At 38.0% G+C, this 21753-nt stretch overlaps 2 protein-coding genes across 2 annotated transcripts; both read left to right on the forward strand.

Annotated features, from left to right (window-relative positions):
- Positions 1-1261: 1261 nt before the first annotated feature.
- LOC100552440 (olfactory receptor 5AR1) lies at positions 1262-3403 on the forward strand. Its single transcript, XM_016994480.2, has one exon. It carries the CDS (start codon positions 1969-1971, stop codon positions 3007-3009), a length of 1041 nt encoding a protein of 346 aa, XP_016849969.2. The 5' UTR covers positions 1262-1968; the 3' UTR covers positions 3010-3403.
- A 7464-nt stretch (positions 3404-10867) lies between these two features.
- On the forward strand, positions 10868-15516 carry LOC100552637 (olfactory receptor 5T17). Its single transcript, XM_003215023.4, has 2 exons — positions 10868-11308; positions 12621-15516. Exon 2 carries the CDS (start codon positions 12650-12652, stop codon positions 13607-13609), a length of 960 nt encoding a protein of 319 aa, XP_003215071.1. The 5' UTR covers positions 10868-11308; positions 12621-12649; the 3' UTR covers positions 13610-15516.
- Positions 15517-21753: the final 6237 nt, after the last annotated feature.

Consider the following 21753-nt stretch of genomic DNA (forward strand, 5'->3'; position numbering starts at 1 on the left):
CTTACAATGTGCAGTTGGGTTTATTCTCCGATGAGTAGCCAATAAAAAAGTACCATGTGAGAAATTCTAGTGTAATTTCTATTAATATTATCTTACAGAGATTATAAAAAGATTCTCATTGATCCTCCCCTCTCCACCATATTCAAAGTCATAGACAGTAGAAGCATGCTTTCCATGACAGAAATATAATTAATATAGACAGTGCCAGAAAAAAATGTTTAAGTCTGAGCTCTGAGAGGGTGGCGTAGTCAGATCTCTAAACAAGGCTATAGTGCTTTCCAAAAACATCCATATTAATGCAGAAGGGCTGTGGTGTGCCCTTATATACATACATTGCTCTAGTCCTTATTTCACAAAGTAGACCGTGTCTACATTAGAGCTGGTTCCAGTATTAGTCGGATCAGCATCGCTGGGACCTCACAACAGAAGCACAAGTGAGACAATCTTTCTCACTAATTTTTTCATCTGAAATATATCATGTAATGGACATAACAAGGTGATTTCTTCTTGATAGCTCAGAGATCTAGGACCTGTCTACACAGACCAAAATACTTGGCCTCACCACAAATGCACAATTGCCAGATTCTTCACAATGCACAATAACTTCTGGTGAGTACTCCAGGATATTTTTGGGTTGTTTTAATCTAACTTTGCTCCACTTTAGGCAAAGTCATGGGATACTCCAGAGTTTGCTTGAAAGTCAGGGGTGTCCAAGGGCTTTTGGGCAGTCTCCACAGGTGGATCAGATCTGATTTGGATCAATCCCCCCCTCTCTCATAACAGATGTGATAAGTAATGGCCAGGCACTCAGATAGAGCTTAGTAGCTATTGAAGAGCAGTGGAAGTGACTCACAGGACAAGCTGATAGCTCTTTCTTATATATTTATTATTTTTCAAGTATCATGAGATTTGATCCTAAGATTAGCTGCTCACTGGACCATCTCTTGAAGGTTTGCACAATTATGACTTGTAAATCCCCTTTATTCTCTTGCAGCCTGAACTTTAGGTAAGGATTATGAAAAGACAATATTGATTAGATCAAATCTTCACCCCTCCCTTTTGTTTTCTTTTTTTGTATACTGTTGACCAGTTACATCTTAACTCTGCAATTATTTGGACTTGGATTTGGAGGGGGGGTTGGTAAATTATGAAGCATATACTACAGTATCCAGGGCCGTAGCCAGAAAAAAATTTCGGGAGGGGTTTTGAAAATTTGGGGGGGGGGATTGAACCCCTGACCCACCCGCCCCCCGGGTTCAGAGCTATCAATATCTGCTTGAGATATTGCCTGGAGGGACTCTTAATGTTTTACGTCTCATAGACTTAGCATGGGGATTTGGTTAACCAGTTAAAATTCATGAGTAAACCAGATTTTTTTTTTACCTGAAAAACCTGAAAAAACCCCTCGCTACAGGCCTGACAGTATCCACAATGTCTCATTTGGGTGTAGTGGCAGTTTTAACTAAACAAACTTCTCTGTTTTTTCAGCATTTTGGGGACTAACTTGGTAAAATGAATTAACACTTGAAAAATTTAAATTGAGACTTTCAAAATATGTAAGCAGTAAAATGCAATCAAATGGAATGTTTGCCTGGCGTATGATTTAAGAACACATTTCTTTAAACAAACTAAGATAAAATAATTATTACACAGACAAGCAAATTAGATAAGGATCTAAGCTTAAAAACATAATGCATGTATTTGTCAAGTCTCTGATGGTTTTCTCTGATTATGTCTCTGGAAGCCAAAAAGTCCTATCCTTTAAAGATCTGTCAAACTCCCTTGTATAGCCATACAAGATAGTTTAGAATTCAGAAAACTGACTTATTGGACTATAACTCTCAATATGAATCCTCCATTCAGCTATGCCCATATTGTGGCAATTGTGAGAATTGTAGTCCAAAAAGTTACTTTTCAAGATTTTGAGCTAGTAGCCGTCCCCTAAGCTGATATCATTGAATTCCAAATATGGCTTGTTTACTGAATAAAGAAACTGTAGAGTTAACAAACTATGCTGTTTTGCAGGTCTGGGAAAATAATCTGGATGTAATGTTTGAAGAAAACACCACCACAAAAACCAAGGAGTTTATATTTATAGGATTAACACGAAATTCTACACTGCAGTTCATTTTCTTTTTTGTATTCCTAGGTATTTATGTAATTACATTGGTTGAAAATCTAGGAATGATCAGCTTAATAAGGACCTGTCCCCGACTCCATACTCCAATGTACTTCTTTCTCAGCAGCCTATCTTTCCTTGACGTATGCTTCTCTTCTGTGTTTGCTCCAAAAGCACTGATGAACTTCCTAGCAAATAAAAAGTCCATTTCCTTTACTGGATGTGCAGTGCAAATGTACTTTTTTGTTGGACTGGGGAGCACAGAATGTTTTCTTCTGGCTGCCATGGCATACGATCGCTATGTAGCCATCTGTAAGCCATTGCTTTACCCAATCCTCATGTCTCCTAGATGTTGTATTCTTTTGGTGGCAGTGTCATATTTTCTTGGGCTTTTGCATTCTCTGCTTCATACAATATTCATCTTCAGACTGTCATTCTCTGGATCCAATGTGATCAATCATTTCTTCTGTGACATCACTGCACTCTTAACAATTGCTTCTTCTGATACCTACATCAATGAACTCCTGATCTTTTATGTGGCCGGGCTTGTCGAAGTCATTACCATCCTCAGTGTCCTCATTTCTTATTCACATATTCTTGCCAACATAGTGAGGATCAGCTCAGCCTCAGGCAGACTCAAAGCCTTCTCTACTTGCACATCACACCTGACCGTGGTCACCATCTTCCACGGGGCCATTCTCATTCTGCATTTCCGGCCCAAGTCTAGCAGTGGATTTTCTGTCCAAGATGTTGGTGACAAAATTCTGTCTGTGTTCTACACCATTGTCATTCCTATGCTGAATCCCTTGATATATAGCCTGAGAAATAAAGAGGTGAAGAATGCTCTCAAAAATATTCAAAGGAAGGTGTGTGAAAAAATGAGTATGTAATGAAACTTTGAATAGGGAAACCAATGTGACTGTTTAAAAAACAATAACATGTTTTAAAATGAATGATTGATACACTGATAGATCTTTCAGAATACCACTGCTCTTATGTATGTCATCCCTGCCCCCCCAATGATTTAGTTGACATTCAATTGAATCAATAAGTGAATAAATCTCATTGATGAATCTGCTTTAGCAAGGGCTAGCAACTGGATTTAGTCTTTAATAGAAGGGGGAAATGTTCTTTGCTGTAATGTATCAGATGCATGGCATATTAACTGCATGGCATATGGAGATGTAATGATATGTGAGCAGAAGTTAGTATTGCATCCTAAAGGCTTCAGATATAATAATGTTTAATGTTTTATCAAGGGATTGTCAATTTGATGTTTTATATTTTTTTATCGAGGGCATTGAATTGTTGCCAACATTGTGAACCGCCCTGAGTCCCCTTCGGGGTTGAGAAGGGCAGTATATAAATACCGCAAATAAAATAATACATAAATACAGTAGAGTCTCACTTATCCAAGATAAACGGGCTGGCAGAACATTGGATAAGCGAAAATTTTGAATAATAAGGATTAAGAAAAAAGCCTATTAAACATAAAATTACATTATGATATTACAAATTAAGCACCAAAGCATCATGTTGTACATGAAACTGACAGAAAAAGCACTTCAATACACATTAATGTTATGTAGTAATTATGTAGAAAAAGCAGTTCAATACACATTAATGTTATGTAGTAAAAAAATATCAAGGGCATTGAATTGTTGCCAACATTGTGAACCGCCCTGAGTTCCCTTCGGGGTTGAGAAGGGCAGTATATAAATACCGCAAATAAAATAATACATAAATACAGTAGAGTCTCACTTATCCAAGATAAACGGGTCGGCAGAACATTGGATAAGCGAAAATCTTGAATAATAAGGATTAAGAAAAAAGCCTATTAAACATAAAATTACATTATGATATTACAAATTAAGCACCAAAACATCATGTTTTACAAGAAATTGACAGAAAAAGCAGTTCAATACACATTAATGTTATGTAGTAATTACTGTATTTATGAATTTAGCACCAAAACATTGCAACATTTACTACAAAAACAATGACTACTAAAAGGCAGACTGCCTTGGATAATACAGAACTTTGGATAAGTGAAGCTTGGGTCAGTGAGACTCTACCGTAAATAAATAATCAAAGGGGTCCCACTCCCAATAGTGCTCAGATAAGAATGGGAGAGGCACCAAAGCAGTATATAGATACAGGCTGGAGGTAGGAGGAGCTCCTTTCCTGGATCCACAGAAAGAAATCTCCTTCCCCAGTAATTCCATGCTGGTGAATCAATGATTCAACCTTAATGAAAGAGCTGTTTTTCTGTCCCACACTCCAATAGACCAGAATCCGAACTGAATAGACCCTTGATTACAGTACTTGTATAATATAGATACCAGTTCACTTTGATTTGTGCTGGGAAAATTTTTATCCAACTAACATGTCTGACTAGTGACTTCATCAGATTACACTGGGAAGTGTTCAGAAGAAGAGAGTTCAGTCTAACTCCATTCCATAATAAAAAGGAGTTTTTCCCTACCTTGGGATCACACTGTTTAGTGTACTCAGTTGTCTTGTATGTTTTTCAATGAAGAGGTTTCCACACACTGCAGACATTTGGCCCCGCCCACCATCCCTCTCGGTGCTTTTTGGTACAGTAGAGTCTCACTTATCCAACATTCGCTTATCCAACGTTCCGTATTATCCAACGCAGTTTGCCTTTTAGTAGTCAATGTTTTGTAGTCAATTTTTCAATACATTGTGAAGTTTTGGTGCTAAATTAGTAAATACGGTAATGACTACATAATAATTACTGTGTATTGAACTGCTTTTTCTGTCCATTTGTTGTAAAACATGGTGTTTTGGTGCTTAATTTGTAAAATCATAACGTAATTTGATGTTGAATAGGCTTTTCTTTAATCCCTCCTTATTATCCAACATTTTCACTTATCCAACATTCTGCAGGCCTGTTTATGTTGGATAAGTGAGACTCTACTGTACTTCAATCCCCACAATTCCCAACAGCCAAGAGGGAGAGGGAGAGAGAAGGGGTGGGAGAGAATCCTATTTGGAACAGCAGAAGCAGAGGCTCAGCTGGTGTTTTGGACTACAATTCCCACAATTCCCAAAAGCAGAGAGGGAAAGAGAGAAAAGGGGTGCGAGGGAATCCCATTTGGAACGGCAACAGCACTGGCCCTCCTAGCACAGACAAATCATGAAAGGAAGGGAAAGGGTACCCTAAAAGGCTATTTTATTTTTTTGCTAAGTAAAAGCATTATGAGGTAGCTTACAACCAAACCTTCCTGGTTGGGGAGCGAAAGGAAATGCCGGAAATTGCCCAAAAAATATTATTTTGACTCCTCCCCCAATTTCTCCTCCCACAAATTGCGTGATTCTAACTTGAGAGCAACGAGGGCTACTTCATTCGAAATTTGGCAAAACATCCGGAGTTTTGAAAAAAAAATCAATTTCCTCACCTCTTCCTGATACGTAGGGGAAAAATTGATACCCACCACGTTTAAAACACTCAAAAACTGCACTTTAACCAAAACGAATGTAGTGGACCCACAGAATATCAGATTTTAAGTGTAGAACAAAGTGGAATTTAAGTTATATGATGAAATGGTAGATGTTTACCTTATCTTCCCAGACTAGACGCTTCTTAGTTAGCCTAAAATAACTCATATTAGTGTGTTCTTCCCCTTCAGTAAGGATCTAGGAAAATGACATTTCTCTGTTTCATCTGCTTGCAAAACTTTGGGCATTTGCTGTTCTAGATGTCCCATCCTCTGTTTTCCTAATTGGGAATGATGCTTTCTTCAGGATGTAAAGGCAGACTACTGCAACTGTCAAGGGGGTATTCTTCTTCTCCCTTGCAGGTTCAGGATCTTGGCCAGTACTTTAGGTAATAAGAACTTAATCAATTAAAGAAATCCAATTTGTTGGCAGTAAATTGATTTCCCATTTTTCCAAAATTTAATCTTTGTTGTTGTTTATTCGTTCAGTTGCTTCCAACTCTTCATGACCTCATGGACCAGAAATTTAATCTCGTTGAATCAATTTTTGAATTTACTGTTTAAAACTCTGGAGAAATGGCATGGTTGTTCTTGGAAATGAATAGTGACAGATGATCTATCTATTCCTATAAAAATAACAGGAGTTCAATAAAGTGTTTACCTTTAATTTCACAGTTATATCAGTTTTAACTGCAGCTTTGTATTGATTTTGTAACAGTGTCACTCCTCTAAGTTTTGAAAAAGTAGGTTACAGGATGAAAATGTGGGAGGAGAGTATGGAGCCCTGATAGTGGTAGGAGAAAGATCATAAGAATATTCAGGAGTGGGGCTTGAATCAATGGGGATTTTGGACAACTACAGATTTTGTCATATGGAAGAATTGTGGTTTTGTTTTTTTTATCAAGCCGACCAACCCCTCCTATGACTGCTGGTTAGGTAACTTACATGCAATTCCTTGGAGTCATGATACATGGCATAGTGAAACTGGCTTGCAAGACCTGGCACCGTTGATCTGATGATATATAGGTTATCACATATCATTTCTCTGGTTTTATGTTGGATTTACCAAGATTCAATAAAGTCTATAAATTAACCCCACTCCAGTGTTTTTCTATTCATTTTTTCTGCAATGACAGGTGGACTCATCATTAATTCAACCCCATTGTCTCCCCCAAATTCCCCTCTCCTTCACCCGCAACATTTTCACAAAAACAAAATTTTAATTGACACTGGAAGTAAAGTGCCTGAATATCTTGAGCTTCATCTGGATCCCAGTTTCAACTTTGCTAGTCTTGAAGGAAAGCTTGCTCCACTTTGGAAGACAGAAGATCTGGTCTGAAGGAGCATGATTCTATTTCAGCTTTGGGCTTCTTCCACATCTGATGTATAGCCATAAAATTAAATGATACCATATTTGTGTCTTCTCATTTGTTATGTATTGTTGTTAGATTTTATCATATTTTTCTATCTTATTTGAGGCCCACTGAGGACTCTTATGACCTCATCATATTGGTGAATTTGCCCGTCATACGCTGCTTGCTAGCCCATTACACTGTGCACATCTATTTCTGGAGGGGATCCATGGCAAAGGGGGAGAGCAAGCACCGTATGCTGTCACCACGGCCACACAGGAGGCATCTCACATAATAGATGAAAAGCTTTCCCTGCCTTAGAATCTGTCAGAGAAATCTCTGCTCTAAACTCCTACTTGACATAGTGTTGATAAGCAGCTAATCCCATGCTACTAGAAACTGAGTTGATGGAAGAACAGACATTCTATCTATAGTACCTTTAGATAGCCCTGGGAAAAACCACTACATGAACTCCCAAAGAACCACTCCCAGCCAGTTAAGACAATGTTGAAGTAGAAGAACCAACTGGCTCAATCAATGCATGGCAGTTTACTTTTGCATAAAATAGTACCAGTCACTCTTAGTCTGTAACGTGGTATTAAGCATATTGGCTTTTAAGTACAGATTAGCCAAGAAACAGGGACAGTGGATGAACTGACATTTAGTGGATTCCATTCATATACGGGGAAGACCTAGCCGGGGGCAAAATGTGGGAGAGTTAAAGGAGGAATAGGGATCCTGGTTTCCACCTCATTACATGTCTGTACTAGGCCCTACCTCCATCCAAAAAGAGTGCAATAGCAATGTTGATCCAATTCCAACATCACACGCTGCTGGTAATGTATATATGCCCCCCACTGAAGAGGAAACCACAAATCAGAACCCAGTGATCCGATTTGGAAATCTATGTTGGTGATCTCATAATGCAGAACTCAAATGCTTCTGTCATTTTGGGAGGAGACTAACACTAAGATGGGCCCAAATCTACCCCTCCTTATGCGATAATATTGAAACCAGGAAATATTTTTATCTAATTTATTCATTTCCTGTTGTGTTTTTAGTGCCCAATTCCCATTTTTTATTATTAATAGATCTTTATATTTGAGCCAATTTTCCCACCCTATTCTTCTTCTTTGGGAGGCCTCTAATGTTGATATCCATAATGGTGTTTTTTCATATAACTTTTTTATATTTCTCCCATATCTTAAGAATTGAGGACCTTATAAAACGAAATTATTTTCTATCTTTTTTCATACCAGAGATAAGAGTGCCACCCTAATCTCAGGTCTATTCCCTTCAGATTCAAAAATTTTAATATTTTCAAGTTTTGCCCAATCTGTGGCCCACAATAGTGCTGCCACCTCAAAGTATAGTTTTAAATCAGGCGTAGCTAAACCTCCCCTCTGTCTTTCATCAATCATGTATTTTACTTTAATTCTGGGTTTCTTGTTTTTCTTTTTCTGTTTTTTTTTCTTTTTGCAAAATAAACTTCATTATAGCTTTATGCCCCCCCCCCCCCCCAAAAAAAAAGGCCGGCCAGAATCCTGCACGGGATCTTTTTAACAGCTTGTTTATTTTAGCTTCTTTTGTACCGCGGGTTCTATGTTGTATGTATGTCTATGTGCTAAATGTTTTGATACAGCCGATGGGCTAATCAATAAAATGTGATAGCCTTTATCCTCTTCTCCTTGTTTCTTCACATAGTATTTCCTCGTTTCTTAAGGGGAAGCTGCAGTACCATAATGGCTTTGAGTCACTGAGCGTGCACACTTCCCAAGAGATTATGATGGATGCTGAGAAGTCCTCCAAGGACACAGAGCCCTGAGAAATGTGACTGGTGTTCCAGGAAACAATTGCATGACGATATATAAATGTTTGTAACAGTTTTAGAGCAATATCATGTACTTTTGAAGAAGTGGATTTGTTAACTAATGCTTTAGTAAATGTGTTTGCTCTTATGTGATTCTTCTTGGGCCTTGCTTGCTTCAACAGACCAGCATTGTTGCCAGTTGCCACTCTAGAATTAAGTTTTGTTCTATGTTGATTTGCTCTGATCATCTGGCATTTCATTTCCCATCACGAGTAAGTATGGACATATGGATTTGGAGAAGAACAAGCATCATGTGGTTGTTCCATTCTTCCCACTTTTTGCAGCTCACATTTATTTTGAAGCGGATCTTATTCTCAGCTATGCTGTTGGCAATCACCCCTTTGTTTGTTGTTTATTATCTCTTTGTCTATTCATACAGATTTGTATGCTTAAGGATTATATATTTAAATATTGATGACAACTTCTTTATTTTTCTAAAGTAATTGCTTGGGTTTTTTAAGACGGCAAGCTGCTCTCAAAAGAGAGCAGCGGCTGCCTGGCTAATCAGCATTCCACACTAGAGTATATCTATGCATCTTGTTTTTCAGAAGGTAGTTCTCCATTTCATCTTTTTGAAGGGATGACTAGATCAAATATGATTTAAAGATAAAGACCCATAAGGAGCAAATGAGGGATCTGGAAATTGCCTATCCAAAGTAATAGTCCTGGACAATGGACTGATTGACTGGTTAGTAGTACTCTCCACTATGATGAAATAGGTCATATTTGTATTGAAATTAGGTAACGATGTCTAAATTTGGATACACACACACACACACACATATATATGAGTATGCAGACATAGATATCAATATATGTAAATGTTATCCTTTCATTGTCTGTTTTGATGATGAGTGAGTGACCAACTACAGTACTCTGCATTAGCTACTCTGTTCTACATGGTGAAATCCTTTCCCATTAGCAATGATCCCCGGTCCACTCTACATCATCCCAAATATGTGTAAGGATTTCCCCAAGGAAGGAGGAGCTAACTGTAAGCTATAGCAACTGGATTGGGCAGAAGAAAAACATATATAGTCCATTATTTGTATTATTTGCTTAACCTAAAATGGGGAAGAGGAGGGAAATTAGAAGAGTATTGAGTTTTAGTCAATGAGCCTGTTTTCTCAGTATAGCTTACTTGACCTCGCCCACTGCCCTGGTTACAAATTACCATATATACTCGAGTATAAGCCAACCCGAATATAAGCCGAGACACCTAATTTTACCAACAAAAAAACAAAAAAAAAACAGGGAAAACATTTGACTCCAGTATAAGCTGAGGGTGGTAAATTTCAGAAATAAAAATGGATACCAATAAAATTACATTAATTGAGGCATCAGTAGGTTAAATGTTTTTGAATATTTACATAAAGCTCAAATTTAAGATAAGACTGTCCAACTCTTATCAAATCATTATTCTCATCTTCTTCAATGTAAATGTGCTTATGTATCCTTTTAATAATAATAGAGTAAAATAATACATGTAATAATAATAATAATAAATACAGGAAAATAATACATGTAATAATAAATAGAGTAATATAATAAATGCAATAATAATAATATCAGAGTGAAATAATAAATGTATTATTAATAATAATAAAAATAGAGTAAAATAAATGTAATAGTAGCAACAATAATAGAGAAAAATAATAAATGTAATAATACCAATAATAATAGAGAAAAATAATAACTGTACCATATATTCTCGAGTATAAGCTGACCCAAATATAAGCCAACCAGGACCCTCACCCAAGTATAAGCCGAGGGGGGCTTTTTCAGTCTTAAAAAAAGGGCTGAAAAACTAGGTTTATACTCGAGTATATACAGTAATCTCCTTTCCATTACAATCTAGCAGGGTTTGGCCAGAATTCTGTTCATGACATGCACAATGTGGCATTACAGTTGTGTAGATCTTGTAAAGGTCGTATGGGATTTACATATGTATAATCTTCAGAAGTTCTGATATGTCTGTCAGAGGCAGTCTGATTAGTCCTCCATTATTCCACTTTTCCAATTGCTTTTAATATGTTTTTTTTTCTTTGCACTTTCAGTTTTTGCCCCTACTTCACTTGCTGTAAACTGAGTTCAATGGGCAAAAGAGACATGTGCTGCTGTTGCTTACTGGTAGAGAAGATTGTGTGAAAGCATTTCAAGCCATGAAGCTACAACTCCTCTGAGCTCCTCAAAGAAGGAAAAGGAGGGTGTGCTCTATTTGAGCATGCCCCTTCATTTCTACCCCTATGACAGAGCTGAGATCACTGCTTCTCCAGGATTCCTCTTCCTATCTTGCTTTTTTCTTGAAATGTCCAAAGGCATCTATGTGCATAGGAAAAGATATCAAATCATCATTCCTAACATGATGCCCTCAAGATATGTTGGAATGTTATCTAGAGATGGTGACAGCTGTGGGCTCTTTCTCTGACTGGAGTGATGCACTGGGGGAGCTGAAGAAGAAAGTGATATGGGGACAAGCATCCTCTGCTGTTCTTCTCAGCACATGGTATGGATATATCTTAATAGATGAGAAGAGATGGTATTTTTATATGCTCCTCATTTCTTTGCTGCATTTATTTCCTGCCTTTTCTCTAAACACTTCAAGGCAATGCATATGTTCCCACCCCATTTCCCCTGCTAATAGCTGTCTGAACTAAGTGTAACAGACCACTAAAGAGTGACTGCTCCAAGATCACATGGTGAGCTTAATGCAGTAGTTATTGGATAGCATACCTGTTTGAGAATATGATGAAAGTGATGGGACCACTACTCCTCAAAAACTGCATTCAAAAAAGCCCAGATAGGCCATCCATTTATTTATTTACAGTATTTATATTCCGCCCTTCTCACCCTGAAGGGGACTCAGGGCGGATCACACTGTACACATATAAGGCAAACATTCAATGCCATATAACATAGAACAGAGACAGAGACAGATGCAGAGGCAATTTCAACCTTCTCCAGCTTCCAGCTTCCTGAGGGTATGCTTGATTCCAGCCATAGGGGGAGCAGCTGTTTCATCATCCACTGCAATGGCAACTTCCTCATTCCAACGGCGGCTGGATTATTTTTATGGTGTCATAAATTTGCCTCCCCACATATAAGTAGTACCTAAATTTCCTACTTGATAGATGCAACTATTTTTTGGTTGCTTAGGTCAGCAACGAGCAGGGGCTATATTTTATTTTTAATTGTCGGGTGCTCACCCCGACACGGGCTGGCCTCGAACTCATGACCTCTTGGTCAGAGTGATTTATTGCAGCCGGCTGCTAACCAGCCTGCGCCACAGTTTCTGAATTATAACAGTTTGACACCACGTCTACTGTCATGGCTCCATCCTAGGGAAGCCTGGGATCTACAGTTTGTGATAGCACCAGAGAAGGATAAATATCTCACAAAACTGCAGATCACATATTTCCATTGCAGTAAGCTATGGCAGTTAATGTGGCATAAAACATATAATTCTTCAATGTGGATACAGCCAAAATCTCCCATTTTTACCCCCTATTCATGGTTCTGCTAAAATCCAATAATGGATTCCTTCTGTGCAGTGTGACATAGAGGAGCACAGATCACAAATAAAGAATCTCTGGTTTAATGTCTCCATAGGGAGAAGAATCTGGTTGTCTCAAGTATTAGGCCATCGTGCCACCACTGCACCATATCAACTGTCCTGTATCTTTCACAAATATTTCTAACCTTGTAGTAAAGTAGAGCCCTTTTTCAAAGGTGGTGGAAATATAGTCCTTATGTTGGCTATTGGTGCTACAAAGAGATCATTGCATTTGCCTGAAGACCCACATTTCTTTATTTTTCAGGTCTGAGAAAAACAAAAGGTCTGTGTGCAATGACAGAAGAAAACAATACTACTCCAATCAATGAATTTGTATTTGTAGGCTTAACAAAGAATCGTGTACTGCAGATAATCATCTTTCTAGTATTCCTAACTTTCTATCTTACTACTTTGGTGACAAATCTTGGAATGATTGCTCTGATCATTGTCAGTCCACGTCTTCACACCCCAATGTACTTCTTTCTTAGCAACCTCTCTCTATTAGATGTCTGCTTTTCTTCTGTGGTGGCCTGTAAGACTTTAGTTAATCTCTTAGCGGAGAAAAAGTCAATTTCTTTTACTGGATGTGCTATGCAAATGTATTTTGTAATAGGTCTGGGAAGCACAGAGTGTTTTCTCCTGGCTGCCATGGCATATGATCGCTATGTGGCGATCTGTAAACCATTATTGTACCAAGTCCTTATGTCTCCTAGACTCTGTATTCTTCTTCTGGTGGGATCATATGTTCTGGGGCTTTTGCATTCTCTTCTTCATACCGTCTTCACCTTCAGACTCTCATTTTGTCAGTCAAATGAGATCAATCATTTGTACTGTGACATCACTGCACTTTTGTCGCTTTCCTGTAATGATATCTACATCAATGAGCTCTTGATCTTTTATGTGGCTGGACTTGTAGAAGCAACAACACTTCTGAGTGTCCTGGTTTCTTATGTTTATATTCTCACAAATATTGTTGGGATTGGATCAGCTGCAGGTAGACTCAAAGCCTTGTCCACGTGCACCTCCCACCTGGCTGCTGTTGCAATCTTTCATGGAGCCATTCTCATTCTGCATTTCCGGGCCAGGTCTAGAGGGGGATCTTCTACCCAAGATGTGGTTGACAAATGTTTGTCTGTGTTCTACACCATTGTTATCCCCATGCTGAATCCTTTGATTTATAGCCTGAGAAACAAGGAAGTGAAATATGCCTTAGGAGGTATTCAAAGAAAAGTATGTAATGAAATGATAAGCTAGAATTGTTTGGCAACAAGTCATTGTTAAATCTAAATGTCTTTTGAAAGGAAAGAGAGAAACAACTATAATACAACCGGCTGGGATTCATGTAACCTGATTCCCTTTATTACTATGCACACACCCCTTTTCTTCTATCCATATAAAAGGAGTCCACTTTCTTCTGCCAGAAAGCATGTAAAGAATTACAGCAGGGGTCCCCAAACTAAGGCCTGGGGGCCGGATGCGGCCCTCCGAGGTCATTTACCTGGCCCCGCCCTCCGTTTTATAATATAATATATTGTATATACATATAATATTGATAATAATATTATAATGTAATACAATATAACACTAATAATACCATATAATAATATTAATTATATATTCTATATTACATATAATATTACTAATAATATTACAGTATAGTGGTATAGTTCAACATAGTAATATATAATGCTAATATTGTGCTATGCTAATAATATATATTGTATGTACATATAATTTGTAAGCCACTCTGAGTCCCCTTTGGGGTGAGAAGGGTGTGATACAAATGTAGTAAATAAATGCAGTAAATAAATAATAAAGACATTTTAGATTTAGGCTCGCCCAAAGTCTGAAATGACTTGAAGGCACACAACAACAACAACAACAACAACAACAACAACAACAACAACAACAACCCTAATTAACTTGACTATCTCATTGGCCAGAAGCAGGACCACACTTCCCATTGAAATCCTGATAAATGTATGTTGGTTAAAATTGGTTTTAATTTTAAATATTGTATTGTTCTTTCGTTGTTGTTGTTGTTGTTGTTGTTGCACTACAAATAAGATATATGCAGTGTGCATCGGAATTTGTTTGTATTTTTTTCAAATGATAATCCAGCCCCTCAACAGTCTGAAGGATTGTGGACCGGCCCTTGGCTTAAAAAGTTTGAGGACCCCTGAATTGCAGGATATATGTTCCAGATATTGATGTGGTTATGCAAAACCATGCATAATAGAGAACCTTATGGAATGAACAATTTCCAGCAAAAGCATAGTATAGAGTTGCACTGGGTGACTTAGGAAATACCTAGATAAGACAAAAACCAGAAGTTTAAAAACATTTGAGCTTCATTTCACAGTCATTATTTAGCAAAAATTATATCCTGTACATTCCTTCATTTTATGCTGCATAGCATGAGAAGAATGCTGACCATTCTGAGAAATGTTTCTCATCTCTTAACAAGTTTAATTATATGACTTACCAAAATTTATTACAGCCATAAAAGCAGAACTTGAAAATGATTAATTAAAATGAAATGGTTTCTCTTCACTCATTAACTTGTTCAAAAATTTGAGTAATGTCTACCACGTCCAATTATTTTAATGAAATTACTTTTGAAACCTATTTTGTTTTCGGCAGCAGGCCATTTTTATTAATGTAAAGGGATTTTTAATGTAACAATTCCATAGTTATTGTGTGTTAACAATGAGTGTCTTAAACAGTTTTTTTTTATAAATGTCTTCTAGCAGTTTTGTAAACAGTCAAGGAGGTTTTTTTTATGAACGGTATTTGCTGGCAATTGGATTTCTACTTTAATTTTGATACTAAGTTTTGATGATGTGGTTTTGCCCCTTTCAGTTTTACAAAAACAGTTTAAACTACCTTTATTAGTAGTTTAAAAACTGAAAATAGCTACAACTGAAACATGTGTTATAATTCAAAAAAAAATCTGATGAAGTAGACTTAAGTCTATGAAAGTTTATGATACCAACTGCTTTCTCGGGGTGCTGTAGAATTTGTGCAGTTTGACTCTACTTTAACTGCTGTGGTTCAATGCTGAAAATAGCTACAACTGAAACATGTGTTATAATTCAGAAAAAATAAATAAATCTGATTAAGTAGACTTAAGTCTATGAACGTTTATGATGCCAACTTCTTTCTCAGGGTGCTGTAGAATTAGTATGGTTTGGCTCTACTTTAACTGCTGTGGTTCAATGCTAAGGAATCCTGGGTGATGTAGTTTGGGGAGACACCAGCACTCTTTGGCAGAAAGGACCTACAACTCTCCAGATTGCATAGCATTGAGCCATGGTGTCAGAATGCACCCTCAGTTAGTATCTTAGATCCCTTTACATATATAAATGTATTTTATGTACAGATAAATATGTCACGAAAGATTTAAAATGCAATAGAGAATTGGAACATGAAGGTATGATAAGCAAAAAAAAAAAAAAATCCCACAGAGAATATTGTTCTTGAAGACACTTTATTAGAGCATTTTGATTTCATGTTCATTATTTTGGATGAAATGGACCTAGAATGAGATAGAGATATTTCAGACCAGGTCCTCTAAGTGTTTGGGACATCAAATTGGCCAAGTTGGCTGGGTTTTCTGGGAGTTGAAGTATCAAATGCCTGGAAGAGCAAAGGTTAGATAACATTACCACCATCTAGATGTCCCATAATGCCTACATATTTTGAAAACCATATGAGTAAATTTGGTTTTGGAAAGTTCCTTAATATAAAAGTGTTGAGTAATTTCAGCTCTGCTAAATCATGGGTTCAGGGAGCCTGGGGTGTTTAGCTTTCCAGAAGGCTGAATGAGACACAGAGAAGTAAAAGGCAAACACAGAGGTTTTATTCTCAATGGCCAGAGAGGATGTCAGTGGAGATAGCACTCCAACGTACTGACATACTGCAATTGCAAATACAGAACACTTTTATTTCATCTGACAGCTATTCAAGAAACCTGTCCCAGCTCCTGATTGGTTCAGAAACTGTATAGCTAGGATCCGAGTGGCTCATGATTCTGTCAGGCATAGTTGCTGGTTGGCCCTTTGGGGTGGTGGGAAAATCAAGAAATGGTCATTGGAGCCATACACAGAAGAGAACTGGGACAAGAAAAAATGGCTCACTTATAAATAGTTGTTAAAAAAACAAAATGGAGATGTGATACTAAAAACACAGGAGGAAATTAGTCAAATAGACAGAAACATATCTTGGTTTCAATATGGACAAATGCGAGAAAGCTACAATAAAGTAAAAAAAATAATCGGATTCATGGAGAAAATTTTGGAAGAAAATGGCTACAGAAAAGAAATTAATTGTGAAACTGTATCAAAAGCTTTTGGACTGGTCAACAGAGGAAGAACAGATTAAAGACTGCATGGTCAAATGGGCTGCAAATATAGAGCACACATTCAAATTCAAAGAGTGGGAAAATGTGGAACAGAAATTAAAATACACATATTTGTATGATTTGAAAGAAAACTGGTACAAGATGATGTATCAATTGTATTTAACACCACAAAAACTCTCAAAATGTTACCAAAACAGACAAATGTTGGAAGTGTGAAGAGACTTTCTATCACATGTGGCGGACATGCAAAAAAGCAAAAAGATATTAGAAGGAAATATATGAGAAAATAAAAAATAGATACACATTTCCAATTTAAACCTGAGTATATTTTACTCTGAATGACAGACTTTGAAATGGGAAAAAATGAAAACAAATTATTCTTTCCCAAAAATAGAAATCAAATGAATTACCAACAATGGAACAATGAATACTAAAAGTGATAGAGATAATTAAAATGGATCTATAAACACAGGCAATTACTCAAGATTAACAGAAAAGAAGCACAACAGATTGATCAGTAATTATACAGTTTATGAAACAAGAAAAAATGAATTGCATAAAATAATTAAGTACTGAAGCAAAACCCATTTCCTAGAGGAAGAGACACAAAGAGGCGAAATTATCAAAGGAAATTTATTTATTTATTTATTTACAGTATTTATATTCAGCCCTTCTCACCCCGAAGGGGACTCAGGGCGGATCACAATGTACATATACATGGCAAACATTCAATGCCATTAGACATACAGACAGAGACAGAGACAGAGACGAAGACACAGAGGTAATTTAACATTTTCCAGCTTCCAGGCTTCATAAGGGTATGCTTGATTCCAGCCACGGGGGAGCTGCTGCTTCATCATCCACTGTGACACCGAGTCCTTGATGGATTACTTCCACATTCCTTTTCTGAACGCTGCTGGACGATTTTTATGGTGTTGTAAATTAGGTAAATTAGCCTCCCCGCATAAGCGGTACTTACATTTTCCTACTTGATAGATGCAACTATATTTCCGGTTGCTTAGGACAACCACTGAGCTGGGCTATTTTTAATGGTCGGGCGCTCATTCCGACACAAGCTGGCTTTGAACTCATGACCTCTTGGTCCAGGCTATTTGGCTGACTGCATCCCCTTGTCCGAACCTGCCTGGGCCCTGAGATCTTCAGGAGAGGGCCTTCTCTCGATCCCACCTCAACCTCAAGCTCGGTTGGTGGGAAAGAGAGTGCGGACCATCTTTCTCAGTGGCTGCCCATCGACTCTGGAACTCCTTTCTTCCCAGGGAAGTCAGAATGGCCCCCACCTTGCTGTCCTTCCAGCTAAAACCTTTTTATTCAAACAGGCATTTAAAAATAAAGGTGTTTAAGATCTAGTCAGGGGTGCTGTGGTTTGAATATGTTTTGATGGATTTTAACTGAATTATACTGTTGTTTGTGTATATTTGTATATTTTAAATTCTGTGCTAATGCTTTTATGTCAAGCCACTTTGAGTCACCTTTGGGGAGATAAAGCAGGGTAATAATAATAATAATAATAATAATAATAATAATAATAATAATAATAATAATAATAATAATAATTCATTTTCCTCAGTAATATTCCTAGATCATCAGCATGTAGGTTTATTTCATGTTGAACAAAGCAAGTTCTTCCAATGGTACATTATCAGCGTACATTTTTAGTTCTTGTGATTACAGACTGCATCCTTTAGGGGAAGATAGTTGTGGCTTTGTGGTCATCTGCAGCCCTTTGCTGTGTACATCCATCATTTCCCACAATCAATGTATCAAAATGACAGGTGGAATATTCCCAGCTGGGATCTTTAATTCCATTATTTATCCCACTTTGGTGGGCACTTTATCTTTCTGCCAATTAAATGAAATTAACCATTTTTCCTGTTAGCATTCTCCACCCTTCGACATGTCATATTGAGACACCACTATGGCTGAACTACTACTTTTGCTTTGTGCTCAGGGCAATATGCTAAATTCTCTCCTAATAAAACTGAGTCTCTCAATGTACATTGTTTCTACAGTTCTCCACATGAAGTCAGAGTAATGAGTAGAAATTTCAAAATAGCCTAAAAATTGATTGGCCCAATGCATCTACATAACTCATGATTTGTGTTTGCACATTCTGATTGCTTCCGTGAGCCCCCTTCTCTAGAGGAGACTAACAGTTGATCCAAGTCAAGATGTTTACTTACAAGGCAATACAAACTATCCAGAAGGTAAGAGTAAAGCAGTGTCCTTTTTACACCTTTGCTATTTATTATTTATTTATTTACAGCATTTATATTCCGCCCTTCTCACCCCGAAACGGACTCAGGGGGGATCACATTACACATATAGGCAAACATTCAATGCCTTGACATAGAACAAAGACAAGACAAATGCAGGCTCCGAGCTGGCCTCGAACCCATGACCTCTTGGTCAGAGTGATTGGTCTCAGCTGGCTGCTCACCAGCTTGCGCCACAGCCCGGGCCTATCACAACACTCACTCCTCTAATATGCTATCTGAGAGATAAAGAAGTGAAGAATGAAGTATTACACCCAAAGGATGTCAAGGTAGACAGGCTGTATTTTAAAGCCTAAATCACTCAGGTTTTCTTCCCCATGAATTGGCAAGTCAGCTGACTGATGTTTCTAACTCCTCTCATTTGAGTAATCTGTACTATGCAGGGGGAGTATGGCAGGGGTCCTGCTTCTGTCTGTTGCACCAGATATCTGTTACACTAGAGCCCTAAAACATATTTTACCACAAACCACACTCTGTCCAGATTTTTTTTTCATGTCAGGAGCAATTTGAGTCGCTTCTGGAGTGAGACAATTGGCCGCCTGCAAGGATGTTGCCCAGGGACGCCTGGATGTTTTGATGTTTTTACCATCCTTGTGGGAGGCTTCTCTCATGTCCCCGCATGGAGCTGGAGCTGATAGAGGGAGCTCATCCACACTCTCCCCGGGTGGGATTCGAACCTGGCAGCCTTCAGGTCAGCAACCCAACCTTCAAGTCACGAGGCTTTGGTCCACTATGCCATCGGGGGCTCCACTCTGTCCAGATAATTCATTAAGTAAAAGTTTATTTGGAGTAGGGTATATAAAAATAAGAAAATCTAAAGAAGAAAATCAAAGTTCCAAAACTTATTTCCAAGAGTGCAAAATCCTCTCAGATAAAGTCTCAAAAGTCAATCCACAGATATATCCATAAACATGATAGCATGAATCCAAGGCAGGCACTCTATGCCACACATGAACTAGAAACAGGAAGAAACTTAGAAACTTGAATACATGAATTCCCAAAAACATAAGACCAAGAACCAAGAGCTTTTCACCTGAATACAATGTTACTCTCACAAAAAGATGTACCAGCAGAAACCACTTTAAAAGGCCTCAATCCCTCCCATGACATCACTCCTCATACACCTGCTTTTCTTCTCCTTATCTCTAAGCCTCTGGGAAAAGCGAGTCTGTCTTTGTTGTATGCCCTGCCTCTGAAGTTCCAAGCACATGGGTCCTGACAAACATTCACCTCCCACATTTCTCTCAGCCTGCACTTTTGGCAGGTTCAACAATATCATTCAGGGGAAATAATATTCAACTGCTTTTAATTAAGTATCGCCTATCTATCTATCTATCTATCTATCTATCTATCTATCTATCTATCTATCTGGATTTCAAAAACCTAGCCAAAATGAGGTCCTAGTTGCCCTATCTGAGCACACTGGCCAAGATGCATCTTGCACACCTGCCTATAAGAATACAGAAAGATAATCTGCTGGGTGGGATGAATCTTTTGTGTTCTGTTTTCTATCCTGAAGCAACAGAGGCTGGTGGCTGTGCTGGCAGCACTGGTTTGGTGATTCTACCAGGTGTTTTAGTCTGGATGGTGAATGAGTTATCTAAGGTAACTCCCTCCCTAGGGACAACCGGCAGGCTCCATCCCTTTTGAGTTTTAGAAAGAAAGGGAAGACCTGGCTATGCGAGCAAGCGTTCAAAGAATAAGTTTCGTTGGCTTCGACTTGGTCTGGACTAAGGTTTATGTACAAGGTTTTGTGGATGAATGGCTCAAGTATTTTGTATTATTTTAAATCTGTTTTTAATTGCTTATATTTTATTATTTTGTATTGTTGTATATTGGCTTCGAATTCTGCCAATTTTGTAAGCCGCCCTGAGTCCCTTCAGGTGAGAAGGGCGGGATAGAAATGATGTAAATAAATAAATAAATAAATAAATAAATAAATAAATAAGGTGCTATAGCCTATTCCCAAGTTATATTCTGTATTTTGGAGAGTTCCTTCAAAGTTTGGATGAATAAAAGGAGTACATTCACTGGCCCTAGGACCTCCTCACATGGGACAAAATAGCTCTGTTTTGCCACTTTTATTTGCAGTTTGGATGGGGCCTGCCAAGCGCCATCAGACAACACACAGCAGGCTCTGGTCACATTCCTCTACCATGGGGAGAAAAGTGTGTTTTGAGTAACTCCAACGGAGCTACCCACACTTTCCTCTCCTTTTCCCCATATGTTGGAAGAAAGGGCAGCGGGGCAATGTGCATTGCTGCCCTTTCTCCCATGTGATGAGGACAGGGTGCCAATGCACCTTGTCCTATCTCCACCACATGATAAGGGAAGGCGCATAGGGCACCACAAGCCGCCCCATGCGTCTTTCCTTTTGCCAGAGAAATGGCATTGCCCAAAAGAGCTGTATGAAGAGGTCCTTAGTCTTCATTGTTTTGATGGTGATGCCATTTTGGGGTGCTGAAATCTTAAATTGTTCATTGTTTATTCTTGTCTTGAAACCACTGCTCTTCTTCAAGTTCTAACAATAAAGTGGTAGCTGCTGACTATCTAGAAAGTGCTTCATAGTCTTCATTCTGGCCAATAATAAGGTAACAGAAAAAAAAAGTCTTGAGTCTTTTTATCCCTCAAAGGATCAAGTCTCTCAAATTAGTGAGCACTGCTCCCTCATGAATACGCATAAAAGGAGTAGAAAAAAGAAATAGTACTTTTAAAGTCAGTAAAGTGAGTAAAGCCTAGGC

The sequence above is a fragment of the Anolis carolinensis genome, chromosome 1, assembly GCF_035594765.1.
Source record: "Anolis carolinensis isolate JA03-04 chromosome 1, rAnoCar3.1.pri, whole genome shotgun sequence".
Taxonomy (NCBI): Eukaryota; Metazoa; Chordata; class Lepidosauria; order Squamata; family Dactyloidae; genus Anolis; species Anolis carolinensis.